At 38.2% G+C, this 25,035-nt stretch overlaps 1 protein-coding gene across 1 annotated transcript in view; it reads left to right on the forward strand.

Moving 5' to 3' along the window:
* Nucleotides 1-25,035, forward strand: part of LOC137291841 (IQ motif and ankyrin repeat domain-containing protein 1-like) — a 282,934-nt gene that overhangs the window by 54,760 nt on the left and 203,139 nt on the right. The window contains exons 3-4 of the mRNA XM_067823385.1: nucleotides 9,263-9,427; nucleotides 9,682-9,811. Coding sequence (XP_067679486.1) covers nucleotides 9,263-9,427; nucleotides 9,682-9,811 — 295 coding nt within the window. The remainder of the gene's footprint in view (nucleotides 1-9,262; nucleotides 9,428-9,681; nucleotides 9,812-25,035) is intronic.

Consider the following 25,035-nt stretch of genomic DNA (forward strand, 5'->3'; position numbering starts at 1 on the left):
ATGACTGGGTTTGGTCTCCTGCGGGCTTCCTTACGAGGGACTAAGTCGAAGTACAACATATTGCACTTCTGAATCGCGATTGTACGCTTGAAATTTTATTTATTTGTTTTCTTACAAACAGCAGACTTATATAATGGAATATATGTTACTAGTACTTATAGTGGTGGAATATTTGACATGTTGATATTTCATATGTTTTTTGTTTTGTTTTTTTTTGTTTTTGAGGGGGGGGATCTCGTGATCAATAGTGGTAACGCCAAATACTAGTAAGTTCTTATCCACCTTGTGCCTTACTGTAATAACACAGAATGGCCTTCGTTCGACTTTGTGCATTGTCATTTTTTTCACAGCATAGGAACCATATTTGAGATGTGACGAGTCATACTGCTTCCATTTCCCTCGCTATAGTTAGTACTCTGCTGCATCTTTAGTGGATAAAAAAAAAAACATTTTGAAATTGTTTCTGCTGAGTTGTAGGCTGGTTTGACAGCTTGCAGTGTCATCATCGCGATAATGCGCCGAGGAGTGGGTTGTTTAGGTGGTGAAAGTTGTAATGTGCTGAATTTGGTTTATTTGGCATATCATAAGATTGAAATAAATTTGATGTTCGCTTGATAGTGCTCCATGGTCAAAACTGCACTGTTGATGGAAATGGTATTCTATAATGCGGAATTTGTTTCACTTTTATAATACTCCTGTGTTTCATGCGAATTAAATTATCCCAAAACAAATGGACAGTGTCAAGCTTACACTACATGTTTATTTACCTTCGGGAAGGAATTATCAGATTACAACAAGAAAGAGGAAGATTAAATTTCATACAAAAACATTCCATTTACAAATTTACGGAAAATATGTTACACATTATTATCAAATATACAATCAAAAACAATGGGGTAACATTGTAGTTGTGCATTCTTCAATACTTGTTCATAGTTTGCTTTCTTATGGCTGGGGAGGTCTGCCTGCCGCATCCATTCGACTCGATTTCTGAAGTCAATATGATCATACTTGCATGAAGTGAATGGTAAACCAGTGTGAAAATAGAATCAATTGTTATTCTCATAATCTCATAGCAAGTATTATTGATACTTGAGTATTTAGTGCATTAGAACACAGGTGTATGGTACAACCTTTTTTCTCCTTTGAAAGATCACACAGATTAATACGGTGGGGTGATTGTTACTGTATCTCCTAGCCTTGAGCAAAGCCTCAATACATAACAAGGCCTAATCCCTTGTTCATTGATGAGCAAGTCATGTCAGTAAAGGTTCATTAATTAACAAGGCCTAATGCCTTGTTAATTGATATCATCTCAGTTAAGATTCATCAATTAAACCCGTGATGGTCCCGGGGTAGAATAGGCCTTCAGCAACCCATGCTTGCCATAAAAGGTGACTATGCTTGTCGTAAGAGGCGACTAACGGGATCGGGTGGTCAGACTAGCTGACTTGGTTGACACATGTCATCGGTTCCCCATTGCGCAGATCGATGCTCATGTTGTTGATCACTGGATTGTCTGGTCCAGACTCGATTATTTACAGACCGTCGCCATATAGCTGGAATATTGCTAAGTGCGACGTAAAACTAAACTCACTCACTCACTCACTTCATCAATTAACATTCCTTCTTCCTTGTTCATTGATGGTAAGCCAAGTTACGTAGTGCATCCTCTTAAAACAGTTTCATCTAATTCTTGATTCCCGAAAGCTAGTTAAATTGGTTTTCATGCTTACTTACTGTAGTTTTTCTGGAATATTTTTTCATGACATCATTGTGTTTGTTTTTCTTTCTTGAGACGGTTTCCTTTTTTATCTGCAAACATCTTGTCATAGCCACTGCAACAAACAAAATACAATACCCTGACAGAAACTTTATGTTTCAATAAAACTGACATTTATTATACAGTGGTTACAGAATTATAACAGGAAGTCGTCACTAAACACATGCACCTGATTCAAACGGTTGAACAAAATCGCCCATGAACATCACATTTTGTTGCATAATTTTACTGTGCAACAAAAGTCACGTTTTGAGCTCAAGAAATGAGCATTCTTATTTATATGACAGCAGGTTGTGCTCATTTTTTGTTGCGCACTGATGCATATTGGACAGAGCATTAAGCAGAACTGCAATACGTTGAAACTCAGCGTGTGGAATAACAGGGAGAGCTGTCTTAGCAAAATCCCATGATGTCCTTATTCTGTCCTGTTTCTAACCTGAAAAAATACAATTCTAAATTAATTGTCAGCACAATTAATTCATGTAGAGGTTATTGTAGAAACACCTGAAGTTTTACTTGATGAATGGTTTAGTGCATTGAAACTCTTGCAGCTACTATTTAAATCATATTAAGTATATTCTTACATCTGTTGTGGATTTAGGGTCATTCCTCTTACAGACTCAGCATTCTGGAGAGCCTGTCTCACAGTTGTCTGTGAAAATAGATTCATAGGAAAAATACAGTTAGCATTTTGAAAAACCTAACAAAATGACTAGCAGGTATTGCAACTAAAGTCTTGAATAAAGTCGAATTACTGCTAATACAACATCGTATAAGAATACCTTGTCTGAAAACGTTACAAACATTTACAAAGAAATAAACAATCAATTTAGTTTTTAAAACATATTTGTGTAAATTTGATTTTGAAATGCCTTAGCGATTTTGAAAAGGATTTGTTTTGTGAGTAAATGGGTTTATATCTATTAAAGTCACTATTCCATCCATATAATGACGTGTGATATGGGAACCCAAAATATGTATATGCATGAATACTGGAATTAGTCTGTATTGCTCCGTCATTGTTGTTTTTGATGAAACCTATTTCTTAAAACCATAAAACACATCGTTTTACGTCTGTAAGAATACATCCAAAATCAGTCTTATACTAATTATACATTATAATTGAAATTACATGCAACATGTAATCCTTCAGCTCAACCACAAAAAACAGCTGGTGTTACCTGGGGAATATATTCCACCCCCATACCTGTTTGTTTGTTATTTATTGATAAAAATGAAATGGGATTGTGAACGACTTTACAGTTTATATCGACACCGGTACCATACAACATACAATACAAAATTTAAATGCAGCATGTGTTGTCACATATGTGTATAAATTTGAATTACAAACATGGGTAAAGCTTGAAGACAATCTTATACGGAAATAGTGAATTATCTGATCTTAATAATCTGTCCATCTTAAGATCTGCCTACCTCTTCGTCACTGCTTCTTTTAGATTTGATACTAAATATGATTGAAGAATTAACCTCGTGGATTGTCATAAGATAATCTTGTATTAGAACTTTGGTTTATTTACCTTTGTAAAGTGCATTTGAGAGGTATTAACATAAGCTTCTATCTTGTTTGCCAATCCAATCGACTTCACGTTTAAATATGTATTAACCCCATATATGTGTGTGTGTGTGTGTGTCTCTTATTTTTGGTGTCTTGATGGTAAAGTTGTGGATGCTCACCAAAGTAACCAAAGACTTAAGACAAACAACATCTTCAAGCAGAAAGGAAGACCATGACAGAGTATGGAAAAGTTTTTTCCCATCTTGTTGAGTCAGTTGTGTCTGAAATGAACTATCACTGTTGACACTGATGATGTATGATTGTGTAGCACTTTAAGAATTTCTCATATTTACGCAGTTACCAAATGCATGGCAGAGTGTACATTTATGTAAGTTATGTTTTACGTATGAATGATAAATTAAAAATTTATGTACGCTGAAAATAAACAAATTATAGACCGGCATGCACCATTTAAATATTCTGTAACATACTTCTTGTAAATGATTATATAAATCTTGTAACACAATGATTTATTAATTCATTTGAGTATTTGCTCCAATCCACACGTACTGACAACGCAACCAATTATCTATTGACATGTTTATGAGATTTTGTGAATACGCCAATTGCATAACACTGTTAATGAGCACCAACATAAAAGGTCTAGTGACAGGTGTTATTTAGAGAATGCATATAGTTCCCATGGAGTAGAGTGGTAAAATCACCGGAATGAGCTTGGGATGATGATCTCGAACAAAGGCAAGACATCTGTTTTAACAGGCACAAGTATTAGGTATATAGATCAATGCTGGCCGTATACATCAACTTTCATGTTTTTACACACAAGACGCAGCTGCATTGATATAAAGCACAAATGGACTATACAAAATATGGCTTATTCCTTCAGTTTTCATGAATAAATATGTCACATGCAAGATTCATTATGCTTATCAACAGTAAGAACTCTAACAGAACAAAAGAAATAATAAAATAGTAAGTGTACAGAGTCACGGGGATTCTTGAGAAATGGGAAAATTGAAAAAAGTAGTGGTAAAATCCTTCCTAAATTTACAAAAAACTTACCAGCCTTGTAAACATCACCTTTACAATCGTTGTAAATGTTTGTAAATATGACATTTAAATTTTGTAAATTTTTGTAAATCACCGTTTTTTTTCTTGTGTATGTCACCTATGTTGTTCAAGAAGTCTGAAAGGCTCTACACTAAATGCATACTTGGCAACTCTCAGCTCAGTTGTCACCATGGAAACGGGGACCAAGCTGACAAAAGTAACCGACTTACATCCCTTGCTATGCTCCTTCAAGTTGGATCAACAGCATAGATTTAGAGCTCCAACATCTCACAAGTGATGCGTATGAGCTGCTTGATTGGACCTCATTTGAACTGCTAACTCAGAAGCCGCTGTTTTTGACTTGCCTTGGCTACAGCTGCATGAATGTCAGAAATTCATGCTCTAGACTTCAACCACACAAGCTTTGATGCAAGTCTTCAGCAGACAGCTCATCTGGGTCTGCGATGGGATTTTATTGCGGAAAATCAACTGCCAGGTCAACTGGATAAGCAATTCCACATAACCGGCACTATCTTCAATCCCTAGACCTCATAATACTCAAGAATTATCATTATGTCCAGTCAGAGCATTGAAGATATGCATCACAAGTACCAAGTCTAGAGGGCAACATTTCAAGCGCCTGTTTATCCCTATATCTACTGAGACACTTACGGAAATATCCCGCAACACTATCTCAGTTTGGATCAGAGCTGTTATATTGAGAGCCTTTAAAGCAGCAAGATTGGAACTGCCGCAAGCCTCCAACCCACATGAAGTCAGAGCCTTGGCCTCTACACTATCGCTACATGGGAATTGTTCGCTATCAACTATAATGGAGGGCTGCTTTTGGAAGTCAAACACGGTGTTAGCCAACCACTACATACGAGATACAGCCAGGACGTCTCTAGCATTCATCAGTTTGGGCCTCTTGTCATTGCTCAGCAACTAACAGTTCCCCGAAAGGTGCTGAGTCCACTCACCTGTTTTATCACGTGACTTGTGGAAACCAGACGCTCTGTTGAGTATAATGGTGGAAAGTCCATGCTCACATCTTAAACATACTAGCATGAGTCATTATGACCCTGTACTTGTAATGAAGACACTTGTATGCGAAGAGGGGTCGCAACTAGTCTTGATTACTATATCTTGACATCTAGTTGCATCAGAAACTAGCAGAACGCTGGTTACTTTTGATATCATCACATGCCAGTCAACGAAGTCGTCTATGGAAGACAATTTTGACTGGATGTGATTCCCCCAGAATCTACAATGAATATTACAAAGGACAGGACCGAATTATCGCTGTTATAAGTTCCTGTTAGTGGGGGAAATTATTGGACGTAATTTTTAACAGCCAGCAGAATCCAGCGTGGTCTGACCCACCGCTGTTTCCGCCGGATTCTGTAAGCAAAGGAAAAATATGTAATTTTCTTAGTAAAATTGATTTTTTGTACTTATCCTGACTCATGATGAAAGCAGTCGCAACTGCCCCTCACAGATACGCTGAACTCTAGTATTCTCATGTCGGGTGATGTAAGGAGAGAGTGAAGTATCAAGGCTGTCAGCTAACCATGTGCGTGGTAAGGGAGGCAATACATGGGTGAGTGTGAATTTTAAGTCTGCTTCTTTTAGAAGAGAACTTCAAGGGATATCAGGTGTTCGACTACCTTTGCCAGGAAGAGGAGAGTAAGCAATTAAGCACGAGTCAGGATAAGTATAAAATATCAATTTTATTCAGAAAATTACATTTTTTGATTAGCTAGCGCTATTTCTTGCTACGATACACTTCCCCTGAATATTTTAAGCGTATTGAACCATTGTAAGGAATGATTACACCGCTGGATTTTCGAAAATTTCCGAAAGTGCTATGCAGTGTAAAGTCGAAATTTTTGTTTGTTTACATTTCAAACAATTGCAGTCTTTCGAGCGTAGCGTTAGTTTTCACACCTAATATGTTTTGTTTTATCTAGACAGTTGGTATTGGTGACAAAGACCATTTGTAATTTGATTCTAAGATGTGTGGGAAATTCAATGATGCATCTCTTGCAGCTGACTATGAAAAATACATGATGTAATAGCCATGATTTTGTAAACACTATCCAATATGGCGGAAAGTGCACTTTGGCGTTCGTGTAAGTGTATTTTCGAAAACATCCCAACCTATTCTGGGTTCATCTGTGACGTTTCAGAATTTTCATTACTGGTTACATGAAAACTTGATATCAGTGATCATTAATATGCTGTTTTTGAAATTCAATACTTCCAGTAATTATCCAATTTTCACCTTTCAAAACATACAGCAAATAATGCTCTGAATCATGATTTTGTGTAGTGTGAAAAATAGTGACATTTATGATGAAGCCTGAAAGGCAATTTTAAGCACTTTAGCTGGGTCTGAGATAATAGTGGATGGTATCAAGAAACAGAATTTTCCGCAGAATTCAAAACTGTGAAGTATATGTGTGTGGTATATTTAGAATGTGAGGGGTGAAAAGGAGGAACATATATGTCCCTGTGGCATTCAGGGGATTAAGCCTTACTTCTCAGTTCAGCTCAACCTGATGAGGGGGCTAGGATAAGCCACGAAACATCTTAAAATAAACTCAAGAAGTTGCTATCCATACAATTTGTTCTGTACTACTACACCAACTTCTAAATGCCTTTGATGAATCACATGATAGTTCTGGTCAGGTGGTCAAGATTCTTGATGTCTTGTTTTGTCCAATCAACTACTCCAAAGGAATAGGAAAGGACTGGCACAGCAAAAGTATTGGTGGCTTTGACCTTGTTTCAAGCATTAAGCTCTGAACTCCAGATTTTCTTTAAACAAGATTTATACTTGGCTTGAAGTTTGTCTTGAATCTGGACATTCTGGAGCTTGTCTCAAACTTGCATTCCAAGACAGGTGTAGGCCTGATCTTCCACAAGATTCTCAAAAACTCCTCCCCTTGTAACCTAACCAACCCATCAAGTTACCTTGCCTCATTTCAAATGAAGAGTATTACATTTGTAGAGTCCAAATGTCATGCCAATATCATTAGAAAAGGACTCAACAAGGAGAACCTGTTCTTTCAAATTGGTATCTCCTATTTGGCAAGGAGCTTGATGTCATCCATGTAGAGGAGATGAGTAAGAGGTGTTGGGGATCTGTGCTGAGGTGGTCCTCCCTATTCAGCAGAAAACTCAAAGGATTTAGAGATAGACAGGAAAGCAAAGGCCTGAAGGAGTCCCCCTGAAATATTCCCATTCTGATTGGAATAGATTCCGAAGTCTGCACCTGCCCTTGTGAGTACATATCAAGCTGAGTCGACCAGCAACTCATTAAGTAAATCAAGTAGTCGCTCAGGGAGGTCAATACACTGAAGAGACTTCAGAATCCATTCGTATGGGACAGAGTCATATGTTTTTCTGTAGTCAATCCAGCACATGGAGAGGTTGGGATGATATGTTTTACCATCTTCCAATATCATTTTCTGTGCAAGAAACTGATCCTTTCACCTCAACATCCCTTTCTCGCCCCCTTCTGCTCTCTGTAAATTACATCATTGAAATAGCAGTAAGATGACAGGAGGTTTGTCCAACACCCTGTGAATAATTTGTATTATGTCTTCAAACATGATAGGGAGAGTGTTCTTGGGATCAGTCAAGTCTCCTTTCTTCTTCTTATTTTAATATTTTTTAATGCAGAATAAAGGAATAAGATATTTCCATGAAATATGAATGGAATTGAATGCAAATGTCTTGTAAACATATGCAGCATACAATAAGGATTACAGTCAGTGTCAAGAATCCCATGTGTCTGTTTTTATCCCCCGCAACAGCAAAGTTCTTGGGGAGGTAGAAATGAGTTCCGTCTGTCCATCTGTCCATGTGTCCATCACACTATGTCCGAAGCCTTCTCCTCAAGTAATGGTGATAACTTAACCAAACTTGGTATGATCCCCAGATGTGTCCTTTTGGGGTTAGACACAGTTGTTAATCATATTTTTTTGCGTTTTCCATGGAAACATGACTAAGGCTGTGACTATGAGGATGTCATCTTGTCAAGAGCAGATCTTTACTAGCTTCATCAATCTCTGTACATATGTCAAGCATGATTCCTAGATGTGCCTCTTAGGGAATGGAAATGAATTGGATTGGATATGATATGAATATCTGTGGAAATGTGACTTAGACTTTGAGTATGATAATGTCATCTTGCCTGGAGCAGATCTCGCAAACTTAAGCTTTATCAAACTTGGTATACATGTTCACAATGATCCATAGATGTTCCTTGTGGGGGTTACATCAGTGTGTGAATTTTGTTTTCATGACAATAAGGTGGACTTTGACTGAAATTGGTGGTTGTGCTCTTTTCTGGAGCAGAACTGTTCACTATTTCTTCACCAATTTTGGCACATAGATTGGTCTGGTGGTTTGCTTGTGCCATGTGATAGGTTTGGAATCCTGAATGAAATATTTTTTGTTGTTCCATAGCAACAAGGTCCACCTTGACTAAATTTGGTGGTAGTGTTCTTTTCCTTACAATATTCTCCTTCAATTCTGCCATATTCACACCAAAACACTGACATACTCCACTCATAATTAGTAGACATATTCATGAAGAGTATTTTGCCATCGTGAGGGATATTGATAGTTTTGTCTTCTTGCTGCTGACTGCAAGATCTCTATTGTGCTCAGTATTTGAGAATTAATGATAGGTGGACAGTTGAACATTTAACACAACTATGTGTCTTTTGTGTGAGCAGCTGACCCATACACATAGCTATATATTCCTTGCTGCCAAAAGTGGAACTACACAAATACAGTATATATATGCTCTATTTCAACATAGGTACTAGATATGTTTGGGATATTGATCCTGATGTGAATGTTGCTTGATGATCCAGGCATTTGTGAAACTAGTAAAGAAACAGCAGGAGGAGGCAGAAAAAGAGAGGAAGATAGAAGAAGAAGAAAGGAAGAAAAAGGCTGAACAAAGAAAAAGAATCAAGCGAGTACTTGAGGCAGCATTTGATGGAGATAATGATGAAATCCTGGCAGTATTCAGAGAGGTTAGTGACCATATCTCAGAGAAGGAACTAGATGATGTGGTAGTAATAGTTTCAATAATATAGTCCCTGTAATAAAACACAAGCAGTATTAAAATACCTGACTGTGAAATCCATCATAAATAATTGTTTTCTAACAAGTGTTATTAATTGCAAGTAGGTTCATTGGCCATTGGTAAGTTTTCTGTTGCTGCAAAAAGTTTAATGATTTTGATTATTCATACTCTTTTTGTAAATGACTGCTGTCTATTCAACAGGTATCTGAACTTGATGATAAGGCTGGTGTTGGTCATGATGACATTGGTCGTGCCATAAGAAAGAAACATCTACTGTCCTTGGTGGAGTGTGTAGATGCTAATGATAACAGTGCCCTCTCAGAGGCTGCAAGTGAGTCATCCTTGATCCATGTGAATACAAAACTTCTCATACATCATTGCCAAAATTCTTGTATTTTGACTGTCACCACACAAGAAAAAAATGGATTTTTTTTAAAGAAAAGATTGCTTCATTCTTAACATTTCATAAGTAGTTGACTTGCTAATAGTATCTCTCACATGAACCCCCAACATAAGCTTGTCATAAGAGGTGCCTAACAGGATCGTCAGGCTTGCTGACTTGGTTGACATATGTCCTCAGTTCACAGTTGCTCATGCTGTTGATCACTGGATTTCCTATGACAACGAATAGTATGGATTTACAACTTCTTTAATACTTACAACACGTTTCTTGGCTACTTCTTGCCCCTTCATCAGGTGAATGACATTTATAACAAGCCAGATATATAGTATGTACAATAAGCCAGTGAGATAGTATTACAGACTGAAATGTACAGAGATCAAGGGGATTAGGTGATGTGTTTTCATATACAGATTTCAAAGGGATAAAGTGGAATGTTTATAGTGTGGATCAACTAGTTCGAAAGCAACAGGTCTTTGATGCATACTGAGGTATACATACGAGTACAGCAGATTTGAGCTCGTTATTATCAGCATTATGTTTTCCACAGAGATGTTCCTTTATTGTTGGAAATAGGTGAAAGTCGCTTGGGGCCAGCTGGGTCAGGTAAATATGGAGGATGAGAAAGTTCTTTGAAGCCACATTGATGAACTGCAGACTTTTCCAATCAAAAGGTGTGAGACGTAGCATTGTCATGTAAAATCATAACTCCAGCCCTCAACATCTCTTATGTTGTACACGTATGTATACCCAGGTATGCTTCAAGGACCTGTTGCTTTCGAACCAGTTGATCTATTTGTGTAAAAAAACTGGAAATGCTGATGAAGAACACTGTCCAACGACACTCCTAAGATTAGATGGTGTCATCAGTCTAGAAATTATATAGGCTTAGAACTTTTTGACCAGTAATTGTAATGACATAGTTTTTCATCTCCAGTGCAGCTGCAAACCAGGAGATTCTACTGTTAGTCAGTTAACGTATTGATAGGATTTCATTGCAGTAAATAGAGGAAAAGTAAACAGAGGAGTATGTTGTGATGTAAGCAAAGCATTTAACAGAGTTTGGCACAAGGGTATCATTTATGAATTAGGAAGAGTTGCTACTGTCAAATCTTGACTCGAAGTACCTGTGGATCCAGGCCATTCACTGTTATAATTGTCATCATTTGATTGCCTGTTTGTCTCAGAAATACACAGGATGACTCTAGAAGGAAATTTGGTCCCATGAGATTCAAATGAAGGGCAGTCTTGTATACATAAGCCAAAGTCAGTCAATGAGAAGCTAATTGGTGACGCTAGCTTGTCCATTAAAAAAAAGTGCGACTAACACCTTTCTGTCATTGACGGCTGAGTTCAAAATGCAGATTAGTAATTTTACGGAAACAGAAGAATTAGCACATGACATTGAGTTAATTCAGTCAAATCAGTTGCTTTTAGGCAGCTTTCATTTGGTCATTATTATTCATGATCTCCCTTAACAAAACTACACTCAATCAATACATGCCATACAAACTCTTGAGCCTGTTTACAAAATATGTATAATGGTACTTTTCTAATTCCAATCTTGTGTAAATAAGTATTAGTAGTTAAAATATTCTGAGTAACCTTGTATTGGAAATATTTCAAATTTACACTCTCTGTGCATCTATTGGGCATTAAATGTATATATCCAAATCATTCTGGGGAAATCGTCTTCCTAGTATTTCTTCCCATTAAGACATTAAATGTCTTCTGATATCAATAGATAAAGTCATTTTATACCTCTTTCTCTTCTTTCAAATAGAAGATTCCAATTAACCCCCTCGTAGGGGAGACACTCATTTATCCTTGCATAATATGTGGTCAACAGACCATGAAGTGTTGTATTAAGAATGTAGACGAGTAGAGAACAACCCTAAGTTGCGGTACTGATACATCTGCGTATAATCAGTCAATCAGACTACAGTAGTACGGTAACTGACCACCTCTTTCATCCTGAAAAAAAAATCCCCAGTAGCATGTATCTGTAGTTACAAAATTTTTGAGACGTTTGTCCTGTGACAAGTATAAAAGAAACAAAGAAACATGTTTTATGGAGTCATGCCCCATACATGTACATCTGTAATCTTCTGAACCTCATTTACATTCAGTATAAATATAGGTATGCACATTTTCATAAATATTAAGGAGATTCAGCTGCAAGTTTATAAATATATTCATTCAGTATTGTGTTCCTTTTTTAATTCTAAAATGCATATACTTTAATTAGGATATTCATTCATATCAAGTACCAACTCTTCCTCATACCATTATGCATATTATATTTGCATGTTTTGCTTATTAAAAAACCCCCCCTAAAATGTGTTTTCGATGTCTGAGGCCAGTTAAACTCATGAAATTCTAGTTGTCTTTTGTGTATATTCAGTGTAGGAAAGATGTAGAAAATCTAGCCTGTCCACAGGACTGCAGGTCAAATGTTTTTACCAATCCTGCCAAAATCTAGCCTGTCCTCCAAATATAAGTAAAACACCGTTTCAAGATTGTTTTGTTTTATTTTAAGCTATCATTTAATATGCACACACACAGAGCTGGGAATGTTAAGTCTCTCCAAGTGGAATCATCTGGTTACAACATTACTGAACTAGTCTTCAGACAAGTCATCAACATCTCCATCAAGATCGGAAACTGACCCAACATGAGGATGGACTAGATTGTTTTTTCACCCATCCTCCACAACATTCACCCATCTCAGACATTGGGACAGGCTGTCTTTCCTACACTGGCATATTTCATGCATTGTTACGATTATGTTTGTTTACAATACACAAACTGTTATATGATAGCTAGAGTCGATGTCAGTGATATAGCCAATAATCAATCTCTATCCCAGCTGTTGAGTCACCATATCTGCTCTTAAGTACTGTAAACAGCCAAATTTTTGCGACCGTTTAATTTTCGCGAACTTCGCGTAAACTGTCTTATTTCACGACGTGAGAATAAAAACATGCGATAATATAGATATATCATACACTCTATTGAGGTAAGTCAAAGACACAAAAACAATACAGGTGTCATTGCTCAATCATGTGCCACCGCTTTGCTAATCTGGATTAACACGGCTCAATCACATTCTATTTTCATTGCTCTAACACCTAATTAAAAAGGATTAATTCTGAAATCAATTACATTAATTTGTTGTTAAATCACTTCGCAAATCTGTTTATTTTATAACAGCTCAATGGTCACGCACCTACGTGTCGTGTAAAAACATTCACCTTGCGAAAATAAGAAGGCACGAAAAGACTTAGTGACCATCACTCGCAAAAATTTAAAGGCGCGGAAATAAGACAGTTTACAGTATATATCCTGCATCCCATCACCTGTCATTTCCTCTGTGACAGGTATCACATGATTTGATTGGTCATTGATAACAAATGATCAGCCACTATGTTGAACAGTTGTGATATCAAACTTTCTATTTGGGAACTTTGATGACTCGCTATTTGATGACTCTTTGTTTTATATCTATGCAAGGAATATGTATTATATAATATGTATATGTATATTCATATGATAATGTATGTTTTTTGCATTAAATCTAGATGAAACAAAGTGGCAAACTATGAATATGCGCATTCTATGTAAGTCACTAACTAGCGTATTAGTACTTTCCTAAAATATTGAGTAGACACTAGCAATGTATGAACAAAAGTATTACTTTCGTAGAAGATTATTAAACTTGTAAGTAAATTCTTCTTTACACTCTGTCACCGTCAAAGATGTTTTGAAAAACTAACCTCACACAATTATTTGAGAGAGGCAGTTTGTTTATGTATGTTTCATGTCTTACAAATAATACAACAATATGTTGATAAGATACTTATGTACAAGCTGCCAATGGTCTGCAAGAGAAACAAAAAAATTACATAAAACATTGCAATAAATGATTTGTATTCACACCTGCTTTTTTTCAACGATAATTTGACACAATTAAACAATCAGAGCTTGTGTATGACTAGACAGTTTCCTGTCATCCCTGAAACTTGCCAATTAAATCAGGTGTGAATAGCACCAATTAGTCTCACCACCGCAAGCCAGGCGATCAGCGAAGGGTTCCAGGTGTTGATTAGTGAAGTGGTTCTTGGGTTTAATGAGTTAATGGATTTAGGTCTCATAATAAAGCTGTTTTTTGCTGGAGTATCCCAGGGTTCAGTATTGGGGCCACTCTTGTTTATTGTATGTATAAATACTATAGTTGAAGGTATAAACAGAAATAAACACCTTTTCTTGGATGATTATGAAAGATTGTGCTAAAAAAGGTTGCGCCAATGGTAAATTGTCTAAGGAGTCTTAAATATCGTTTACACTGGAAAACGTTAGAAACACGTGCAAACAGTTCATATTACCAGTTTTTTATTGTTGCAATCATATATGGGATAGTACGAAACAATAAGCAGATACATTTGAAAAGCTCAACCATGATGCCCTAAGAACCGTGTGTGGTGCTGCCTGTGTAACCAGCCATCATAAAATATACAAAGAAACTAATTGTCACCTGTTCTGTTGTAGAAAATACTTTCAGAAAATGGTGACAAATGGTTGATAACACTATGCCAAGTTATCTTAGTAATCTTGTTCTGCCTGTAGTATCAGATGTTGTTGGTTGTAGTCTGCGTAATGATTCAAATCTTCAGACTATAGACTGTAAATCTGCAAATTATGCGAGGTCCTTTCTTCTGGATACCGTTAAATTATGGAATTCCTTACCAGTTGAACATAGAGAATTACTGAGCCTCACAAGGTTCAAGAATGTAATTTCAAACAAATCTAATATGTACAGTAATTTTGACTGAATTTCAGTAGTAGATTTTGCCAGATCATACATTCTCATCTCTGACTTGAATGTAGGTCAAACATGTGGTCTCACCTTAGGCAAGTGAGTTTGTTCAAGAATTGCCTCTGTCCACTCAGCAGAAAGTGGGTACCTGGGGAGATAAAGTCATTGACTATAACCTTCTAGTGCCTAACAGGCAGCTTGGGTTATCTGGGGTAATAATATTGATGTTCAGTGTATGCGCTTAGAGCATGTCCCTTAGTGATGTGGATGAGGCGCCATATAAGTACTCTTATTATTATGTTTTACAGATTAAGATAGAAATGCAGCAGAGAGGGTTCGGGTGATCCTGGCACAGTCAGGCTGGTAAAGCTCATCATCAGCTCAGGGCCCTCGCCCCCTCTACACGCAGCCCAGACAGCGAATGGGACTTCTCCTAGGAAACACTGCCTTGTCGAACCCACCAAGAACTTTCCGGAGAATATGGAGGCTCCCCAACACTGCAGCCTTCTGCATTACCCCGATTGTCAGATGGGCTGTTCTTCCGGTGGAGAATCCGGGCACTCTCCTGATCTGCGCCAAGAGATCAGGAGGTACCAAACCAAGGGCACCGAGAACAATGGGGAGCCTGACGACAGTGTACTTGGGATGCAAGCGAGACATTTCAAAGGCGAGGTCCGCATATTTATCATGCTTTTCCTGAATCTTGCCAATCACATTGCTGTCAAAAGGGACAGAAAATTCTATGATATAAATAATTTCATTGGCTTTATCAAAAAGGACAAGATCAGGTTTGTTGGCTGTATATTGGCCTATTCCAGAGAAGTTTGTAGCTGGCATTTTCCAGGACGCCCTGGACATGTTCAGGGTCGTACCATGGATGGACCTCGGAGTCAAAGCCACAGGCATGGCGGAGACGATAATAAAATCAGCGAACCATGCCATCATGTCTTTTAAGATATGGTGTTTGTGCCAAGGAAGGGCATCCACTGACAAGGTGTTGGACAGTCTCTGTAAATTTATTGCAAAGACGACATTTCATATTGATATTTTCTTTAAGAATCACATTCTGACGATTGCGAGTGGGAAGTGACTGGTCCTGAGCAGCAAAAAGGAAGCCCTCAGTTTCACATTTGAGACCAGCTGACTTCATCCAGGTGAAGGAGTTGGTTGGATTGCTGTTCTGTTCCACACACTGCATGTACACTCGATGCAATGGTTTCTCAGACAGCTTCTCCACAAATGACCGACTCTGGGCAGATTTGGTGAAAGACTTCAACTGGTTTACTCCCATCACTGTACCGTCCAGCAGTACATCGCCATCAACAAAATCAATTTCAAATTTCAGATTGTGTCCAACAACCTTGGCACGCTTAAAGTAGCTGTGGAATTCCTTGCTTTCATCATGAGTCTTGACGTGCATCACCAGAGGATCATCTGATAAATAAATATGTGCAAAAGTACACAATAAAATTCTGTCATGAAGAGCTTCCACATTAATCAAACCCCGACCTCCAGAATTGATTGGCATATATAAACGATTAAGAGAGGAACGAGGGTGGTGTGCTCAGTTATCTGACATGATCCTTCTGGTCAGGCGGTCAAGACCCTGGATGTCTTGTTTTATCAACTACTCCAAAGGAGTAGGAGAGGACTGGCACAGCAAAAGTATTGGTGGCTTTGACCTTGTTTCGAGCATTTAGCTCAGAGCTCCAGATTTTCTTTAAACGAGATTTATACTCGGCCGAAAGTTTATCTTGAATCTGGGCATTTTGGAGCTTGTCTCGAACTTGCATTCCAAGATAGGTGTAGGCCTGATCTTCCACAAGATGCTCAATAACTCCTCCCCCTTGTAGCTTGACCGATCGATCATTAGTTACCTTGCCACATTTCAAATGAAGAGTATTACATTTGTCGAGTCCAAATGTCATGCCAATATCATTAGAAAAGGACTCGACAAGGAGAACCTGTTCTTTCAAATTGGTCTCTCCTTTGGCAAGGAGCTTGATGTCATCCATGTAGAGAAGATGAGCAAGAGGTGTTGGGGATCTGTGCTGAGGAGGTTCAGGATGGTACCCTTCCTCCCTGTTGAGCAGAAAACTCAATGGATTTAGCGACAGACAAAAAAGCAAAGGACTGAAGGAGTCCCCCTGAAATATTCCCCTTCTGATTGGAATAGATTCCGAAGTCTGCACCTCTCCTTGCGAGTACATCTCAAGCTGAGTCGACCAGCAACTCTTTAAAGACCTGAGTAAATCAAGTAGTCGTTCAGGGAGGTCAATACACTGAAGACACTTCAGAATCCATTCGTGAGGGACAGAGTCATATGCCTTTTTGTAGTCTATCCAGCACATGGAGAGGTTGCGATGGTATGTTTTAGCCTCTTCCAAAATCATTTTCTGTACAAGAAGTTGATCCTTGCACCCCCAACATCCCTTTCTCGCCCCCTTCTGCTCTCTGTAAATTATGTCATTAGAAGAGCAGTAAGGTGACACGAGGTTTGTCAAACACCCTGTGAATAATTTGTTTTGAGTATTTAGACATGTGATAGGGCGGAAGTTTTTGGGATCAGTCAATTCTCCTTTTTTGGGAATGAGTATTGTGCGACCTTTGCAGAACCACGGAGGAACATCACCTGTGTCCACAAGAGAATTAAAACAGTGAAGTAATGGTGTTTGGACACAGGGAAACAGTTTCCAATACCGGTTTCGAATGCCATCAGGCCCTGGAGCTGTATTAGATTTGGACTTTTTAATGACACTTTTCAGGCAGTCTGGTGAGATGTAACAGACAAACGACCTAGTTACTTTCTCATGCATTGCATGGTCATAATCATCGACCCATGGTGCCTCCAGGTTACAGTTGCTGGGTACACACCACAACTGTTTCCAGAACCTTTCATTGGCAGCCATGGGAGGCCGTTTGTCATGCTCATCAATACCATTAGTCTTGAGTTGCCTGTAAAATTGCTTTTCATTATTTCTAAATAGTTTATTTTCTTTGATAAACTTGTTTCTCTTTTCCCATTTTTTCTTTCTTTCAGTCCAAATTTTTATTTTTGTCTTAAGGGAATCGACAATTTGGAGAAGTACTTTTTCTTTTGTTGTCTTGTACTGTAATTTTAATTTTCTCCAAATTGCCTTTTGTCGTTTAGACATGGGATTCCCTGATGACCTTAATTTCAGGCACAGATCTATCCAGGAAATATATTTTCTAGTTTCAGTTAATTTTTCTTGAAACCGGTTTTTCTTTGGTTTATTTTTCTTAGTATTTGGACATTTTTCTTTGGAAACTGTGTGAAGTTCCTCCAAAGTTTGAGCGGCAGCATAGACACAACAATTTACTTCATGTAATGAACAGTCCGCGGGGAGTGTTAGAGAGATAATTTCATTAAGTAAATCAATTTCATTTTTGGGAAAAGACACGTTTAGTTGTTTAACTGGCCTCTGTTTCCCTATAGGTAAATTACAAATTTCCTTATAAATAGATGTAAACAAAATATAAACAGGATTTTCGGTAAGGTCTGCAATTGAAGAAGAGGAAGAGTGAGGGTCCAAAATTTGGGGGCCAATTGGCTCTTTCTGAGAAGAGTTTCCATCAGGAAGAGGAAAGAGGTTGACGTGGATGTCCATCAGAAGTTTTGGGTCTGCTGCCACTTGAGCACTTTGCTCTTGCAAAGGTTCCTGACGGGCACCAGTTGTGGATTTAACTGGCTCACGGGGCATTAGATGTTTAAACCGCCGGAGTTGATCTCGGAGATTTTGCTCCGTCAGGTAAGCATACATGGGCATGGCATTGTCCCAATGCAGCTTAAGCGACTTGCCATTTATGCGTGGATTATCAGGCCATCCAGTCGCCATCGCACACTCAAGTAGCAAGGATTTTAGATGTTGTGACCAAGATATTCTTGGTCGGGTTCTGTGCCTTCCCCTGGGGCAAGTCCCATCTCCAGTAAGGTTGGTTTGGCTACCGGAGGAAGGCTGACTGGGCTGCGGAAATGAAAGATTCAAGTCCTCTTGTCTATTTGTAACCCAGTAAGAAAACCAGCTTCGGGGGGTCAGCCCTAACTGGGTGATGTACGTGATGTGATGTTATTATTATTATTAGTGACCTTAGTATACACAAATATGAGAAATTTATATCTCCATCATCTTGCTCTTGTGGCCATAACTATGAAAAATCTGCTCACTATTTCTTTTCATGTACCTTTTACGATGATATATGTCAAAGGATGTATTTTTATATGAATGGGTTCGACCTAAAGTCAGTTTTGTTTGGAAACCAAAACTGTTCCTCAATTGAAAACAAGACCGTTTAATCTCAGGGCACTCATTTATAAATTTAGCAGGCAGATTTGATCGAAAATAATTTGTCTGTATGACTTATTTTTTTTAACAATGATTGGCAGTATTTCTTGTTTTCGTAACATTTATATCATTCACATTGTACGTTGATCATGACATATATATATACTCTTCCATTATATCATTGAGCAGTGTTTATGTAATGTTTTGAAAATAGACATAAATAAGTATTGTTTGAAGTTTTGTTATGCATTATAAAACTATTAATTTCTCCACCTGTTATCGTGCACCAATAAAAGCACTGTGTGATGATTTCCTTAATTTGGCATCTTTACAGAACACTGCCTGTTATCTGAGGGACATAACTACGTATGAAATGGGATTGTGTACTTAAGAAATACAGTTTGTTCTACCACCATGTATAGTCTAACAAAGCACACTTTTGCCCTGAACTATTACATCTTTGAAGCACTTGGACACAAGCGTAGTAGTTCAGGGCGAAAGTGTGCTTTATTACACTATATATGGTGGTAGAACAAACTGTATTTCTTTTCTAAGATGCCGCATTTATTAATTTCTAAGCCTAATTTTGATTATGGCAGAAAACCAATCACGGTGTCTGTGACCTAACTTAAGAATCCTCGCACAGGGCTAACTGACGTGCTTTTCTTTTGACGTGTCAGACCCATACGTTAAGACAAACGTTACTAGAAAAACAAACGATGAACAGTTTGGTGAATGTTTATGTTCAGGCTAAATATCTTCTCTAGATCATTTTAATTACATCTGTGTATCTCTTAAACCATACAAGGCAAAATGACCGTCTCATTTCTACTACCAACGAAAGTTTAAATCAGTACATTCAGTTGAAGCTGACTAGTCATGCGACATTCCACGATTGCATTGTGGGAATGTAAACATTGCAAACATTACCGTGACTCTGTAAAGTTTTGACTCAAACTACGAGGCATTTTTTCCTTTGGAAAACATAAACATAATGTTTCCACCGGTGATGTTAGCTGTGTGATGCAACTGCAAACCAAGAAACAGGATGCGACGAAGAAGTTTACTGTGGGAGGTTGTATGAGGCAATGGCAACTGACATCCATCGTGACATCGGTTACATTGTGACGTACTGCAAAAAAGTTCGATTACGAGGGGGCAGATGACACAGCGACATCAACACATTGTGACATAACGCAAAAAGTGCATATTATTGTCTGATAAAGTATTGTCGGCGCCTTTGATCTTTCACAGAAGCATCTTAGAATTATGGATAATGTTGTACGCTCATATTTTTAAACTTATCCTATCTCATGACTTGTATCTCTCTCTCTTGCTTCCATGCTGAGTGGAATCATTGTGAACTTTATCCAGAGGCCTCTCTTGTCCATATTTAAGCTGCCCTACCATCAGGACAGGTCCTTATTCCCTGGTAAAGCATGCAGCATGTACCCCAATCTTCCCACGTGACTACCTCAGGGTCATCATTCTCTTTCTCACCACTGTGTGGATTTTTTTGTGAAAGTTCTGAGAAATAAGTCATGGGTAGTTGACACTAAGAATTTTAATTTTGCACATAGTGTGAAAAATAATTTTTTCCTTGGATCCCCACTTGTTATGTGTGGATTGTATTGGCATATGTTTCTGGAGCAAGTGCCGTCGAGCATGCTCCCTTGTCAAATAATGTTTAAGAACATTATTACGTGCTTGTTCCAGTCAGTCTGCAGACTAGGCTCGCTTAATGCTTCATCAGAGCATGGTCAATAAATGAAAAAAAAAAAATGCATTAATCTCAATCTAACTGCTCATTGTTGGAAGACTACCATGTCAGAAGGTGATGACTTTATAGGGGCATCTCGTCGTTCTGCCTCACTGATATGCTATGTGTGACCAGCTGACTCACATGGCCAATCTACATTGTCCACATTACCGAACCATTTCACCACACAGAATCAGTTTGCCTCACCGAAGGATTTACCAAGCCAAACCTTTTCACCAGAACATATAGGGTCAAAACATCAAAACAGTTTGCCATATATGACTGGATCTTATCACTGAAACAACTTACGTTGTCGAAATGATTCACTGCAATAAAATTGCTCATCTCGTCAAATCAGTTAGCCACACCATGACAGTTCACGTCACGTAGGTGCTCACATCACTTCGACAAACTGGTTCAATTGACCATTCTAGATCTCACCATTGGTTTAGATCATTCAAGCATTTCAGATCACAGTCCTGATCCAAATGACAGACTGATCCAAATCATGTCAATGTTCAGGCTCCATTCTGAACCAGAACACTAAGCTGAACTGATCTACCAGTCCGAGTAGATGCACCAATTCACCAGAAGGAACCACTTCATATTGCTGAACAGGTTCATCTCTCCATTCAAGATCACTGAACTGTCAGCATTTGTTGAACTTGACAATAATCCACTCCTTGGATCATGCCTGCCAATTGAGCTGATTCACCAAGGTGAAACCTCACTGTTGTCTTGTGCTATTTCTTACATGCATCTTGCCAGCCTACTGGTTTGTCATCTTGTGTCTGGGATAGTAGTATTTACAGTAGCGGTTCTGGACCAGTTCAAACTAATTAGTAATTAATATCAATAACAAAGATCTCGACCCACTTTCAAAAACACAAACCCCCAGATGACACAATCCACAGCCCTCTGTGGGCTTGTATTCCCTTTATTGCACACTTGTCTAAGTGGGGAATTTAAGCCCAAAATGTCTAAGCTGTTCAAAAAAAGACAATCGTGCATCAATTCAAATTAAAACTGTTAAGTAATCTAACACTAATGAGTGAGTCACGTCATAATGAGAGTTCCCTTAGAAACTGGGAGCTGGTTTTCAGTAACTCTATTCACAGATGCATTGCGAACATAATAGACCAGGTTCTCACATCATTTGAACGGGGACACTCTCTCATTTACCATGACTTACCCATCTTGAAGTGAGCTAGGGAGCGACCTCCATATGAGAAATCAACACTTCCATTATTCTCATACAGTCGGGGTTAGAACCATCAGTCAGCCTCCCTTGCCGGTGTCTCTCCGATCTATTTTAGTCTAACACTATTGAGTGAGTCATGTAATAATGAGAATTCCCTTAGTCACTGAGAGCTGGTTTCAGTAACTCTATTCACAGATGCATTGCGAACATCAATATACCAGGTTCTCACATCATTTGAACGGAGACATTTTCTCATTTACCATGACTTACTCAATTCGAAGTGAGCTAGGGAGCAACCTCCATATGAGACATGTACACTTCCATTATTCTCATACAGTCGGGTTTAGAACCATCAGTCAGCCTCCCTTGCCGGTGTCTATCACTAACACAGTGAGCCGGTTATATTCTCTTTACTACACATGTCTCTAAATGGGGAATCAATCACTAACTGGGTCACAGCAGTGCGCTACCTATGTATTTAAATTCGGGTATATACTATTAGCTATAACTTCAGGCAGTATATTCATTTTGTAGACCTTTTCATTAATAGCAATAGTCAGTAGATGGTCACCATGCCCAAATTCTTTAAGCTTGTCAAGAATCAGAGGCTCGGCACCAAATAGATTTATGTTTTCAGCTCACCACAATTCCATTATTATGCTTAGGTGTGAACAAATCTCTAATAGTGTGAATACACTGGCGGTGCTGTGGCTTGCAGCCGCCTAGGAAATATGGGTGTCTCCACCATTATATTGCTTTCAGCGAAGCAGTTTAATGTGTATCTTCTATTATGCTGTTGGTTTTCATGATAAATGCCTGTTGGGCTTGTTGAATACCCTGTTTTATGTACTTTTTTTTCTTGTCCTCGCTTATAGAATATGTTTTATAAACCTTGGATCTGATCTCATTCTTCATTTTATTGTATTTTTCTAGTTCGCCTAGGATCAAACGAAACTCCTCTTCTGAGATTTTATTGTCATTGAGTGTGATGGAAACATGATCTACCCTAGCCAATATTTTAATTTCATCATGTTTCTTCGTGTTAGGGTGGTGTCAGCGCCATCTATGTAGTTTAAAGCTCTATTGTATTTTTTATGCAGTGATGCCCGAGTATCGCGTTCTTGTTGTAACTGACATTTTATTTCGCATATCTGTTTCAGTCGAAATTCGTCTGCACTTCCTTTTATATTTCCTTGTTCATCTATGGCTGGATACAGCCCCATTCTGTTTGTCTATAATATAGTTTATAAATTAGTTTTTAATTATATGTCATGTAATTTTTGACTGGTTTATTTTAAGCCTATAAGGTTTAAATTTTTCCTTATGGATAAACGTTTTAAAGTTAAATCTGGATGACATTGAATGATAACACCATGGAGGCGTGTTGATGGTGGATGGCCTTTTCTTATTATTATTCTACAAATTTTTATTCTCATGTCTCTTATCCCAAAATATCGTACAGCCACCAAAAAGCTCAAGATAATCGGTGCTGCTCTCTGCGAGATATGCATCTATAATTACTGTTGAGTGTGGTTTTATGGCGTAATTGTTATTTAAAAAATGATCCTGTGGGTGATCGTTTATTTCATAAAAATGTAAAAAACTAACATCTTCGACTGGTGCAAGCATGTTGCCAGTATGACCTGGTATTTGTAACACTTGCACAAACTAAAAATCATCTACAATTGGACTAAGGGTCGTGAAAAGGATGCTGTTGTTAATAATTTTGGAAACGAATCCATTTTGATGAAAAACGCTGCAAGGGTTGGTTAGTGTTATTTTAATTAAGTTTAATTTAATACCCATTCAAAATCTGTAAAATCTGCTAGTGGCATTCGTTTGTATACTCTATCTTTATAGTATAAGATGTATGGGGTGTCATCCTCAACAGGTGAATTGAAATCCTCTGTGTCTCCTAGATCACCGAGTGTTACGTTGTATGCCATTGTTCATATAATACTTTAGAAAATAGTTCCCAATAGTTTTTCTGGTAATGCCTCATGTATGAACTTCATACCAATAAAATTGATGTGCTCGGTCAGGAAAATCTTGGTTAGAGATATAGAGTCTTCCACTGTCACTGTAACACCTTGCAGACTTATGTGTGTGTCGCCTCCCACCTTCATGTAAATAGAGCAAATGTTATCTTTGTGTCTTTTGGCCCACTGGAGTTTGACTCCTTTCACGATCTCAATATCACTCTGCTGTGGTTCCCTTAGGAAGACTTGCATGGCCAGTGTGGTACCATCCACTAGGTTTTCTAGGAGGGTAGTCACCCCATCGAATTCTGACACCAACTGTAATACCACGTTCTCCTCGGGTTTACACGACAACATAAAGACTGGTCTGTTCGAGATTGGTGTGATGATTACACTGCATCTTTGTGATGGGACGTAAGGCATGTGCATGATTCCACTGTTTGTGACTTTGTTTATGTAGTGGTCTTTGTTTTCTGTGAAAACATATGGTGAAAATAGTGTTCAAGTATACAATCAAATATATTGTCTGGTGCGCAGTGGAATTGAAAAGTTGTGTGTACTATTTAGGGAACAAAACGTGATTCTCTTGGCTATAACTGTATGAAATAATCTAACCAACAAACATGGGGAACTAAACATGAATCTCTTATAATTGGGAAAGAAACGTAATATGAAACTTTAAATTCTATTATCTATACTATCTATCAGTATTCCAAGAATGCTGCGCTGTTACAGCTACATATGGGCTACTTCTAATTTCATGAACTGTCTGTTCAAAATTCTATTTAACTATATAACTGCATCCTACCTGGACAAGCTAATACAATCGTGACGAACAGTCACCTTACTCAAAACAATCCTGTACAACACACTGATCGATTCGTCAGTGTCCCACGTGGTCAAGATCAGGTGGTCTGCTCGCACGTGAAAAAGCATGCTTCTCTGTGACCAGCGAAACACGGTGCGTTTGTGTGATCCGTCCATATGTTTGGTCTCCAGACCATTGTCTGTAATAATTGGTAAACTTACCTCTGGGCTGTGCACGGAACACCCACACAGAAAACATCATTTTCTAACCTCCCCACAGATCACAGGT

This window comes from Haliotis asinina, chromosome 7 (assembly GCF_037392515.1).
Source record: "Haliotis asinina isolate JCU_RB_2024 chromosome 7, JCU_Hal_asi_v2, whole genome shotgun sequence".
Lineage (NCBI taxonomy): Eukaryota > Metazoa > Mollusca > Gastropoda > Lepetellida > Haliotidae > Haliotis > Haliotis asinina.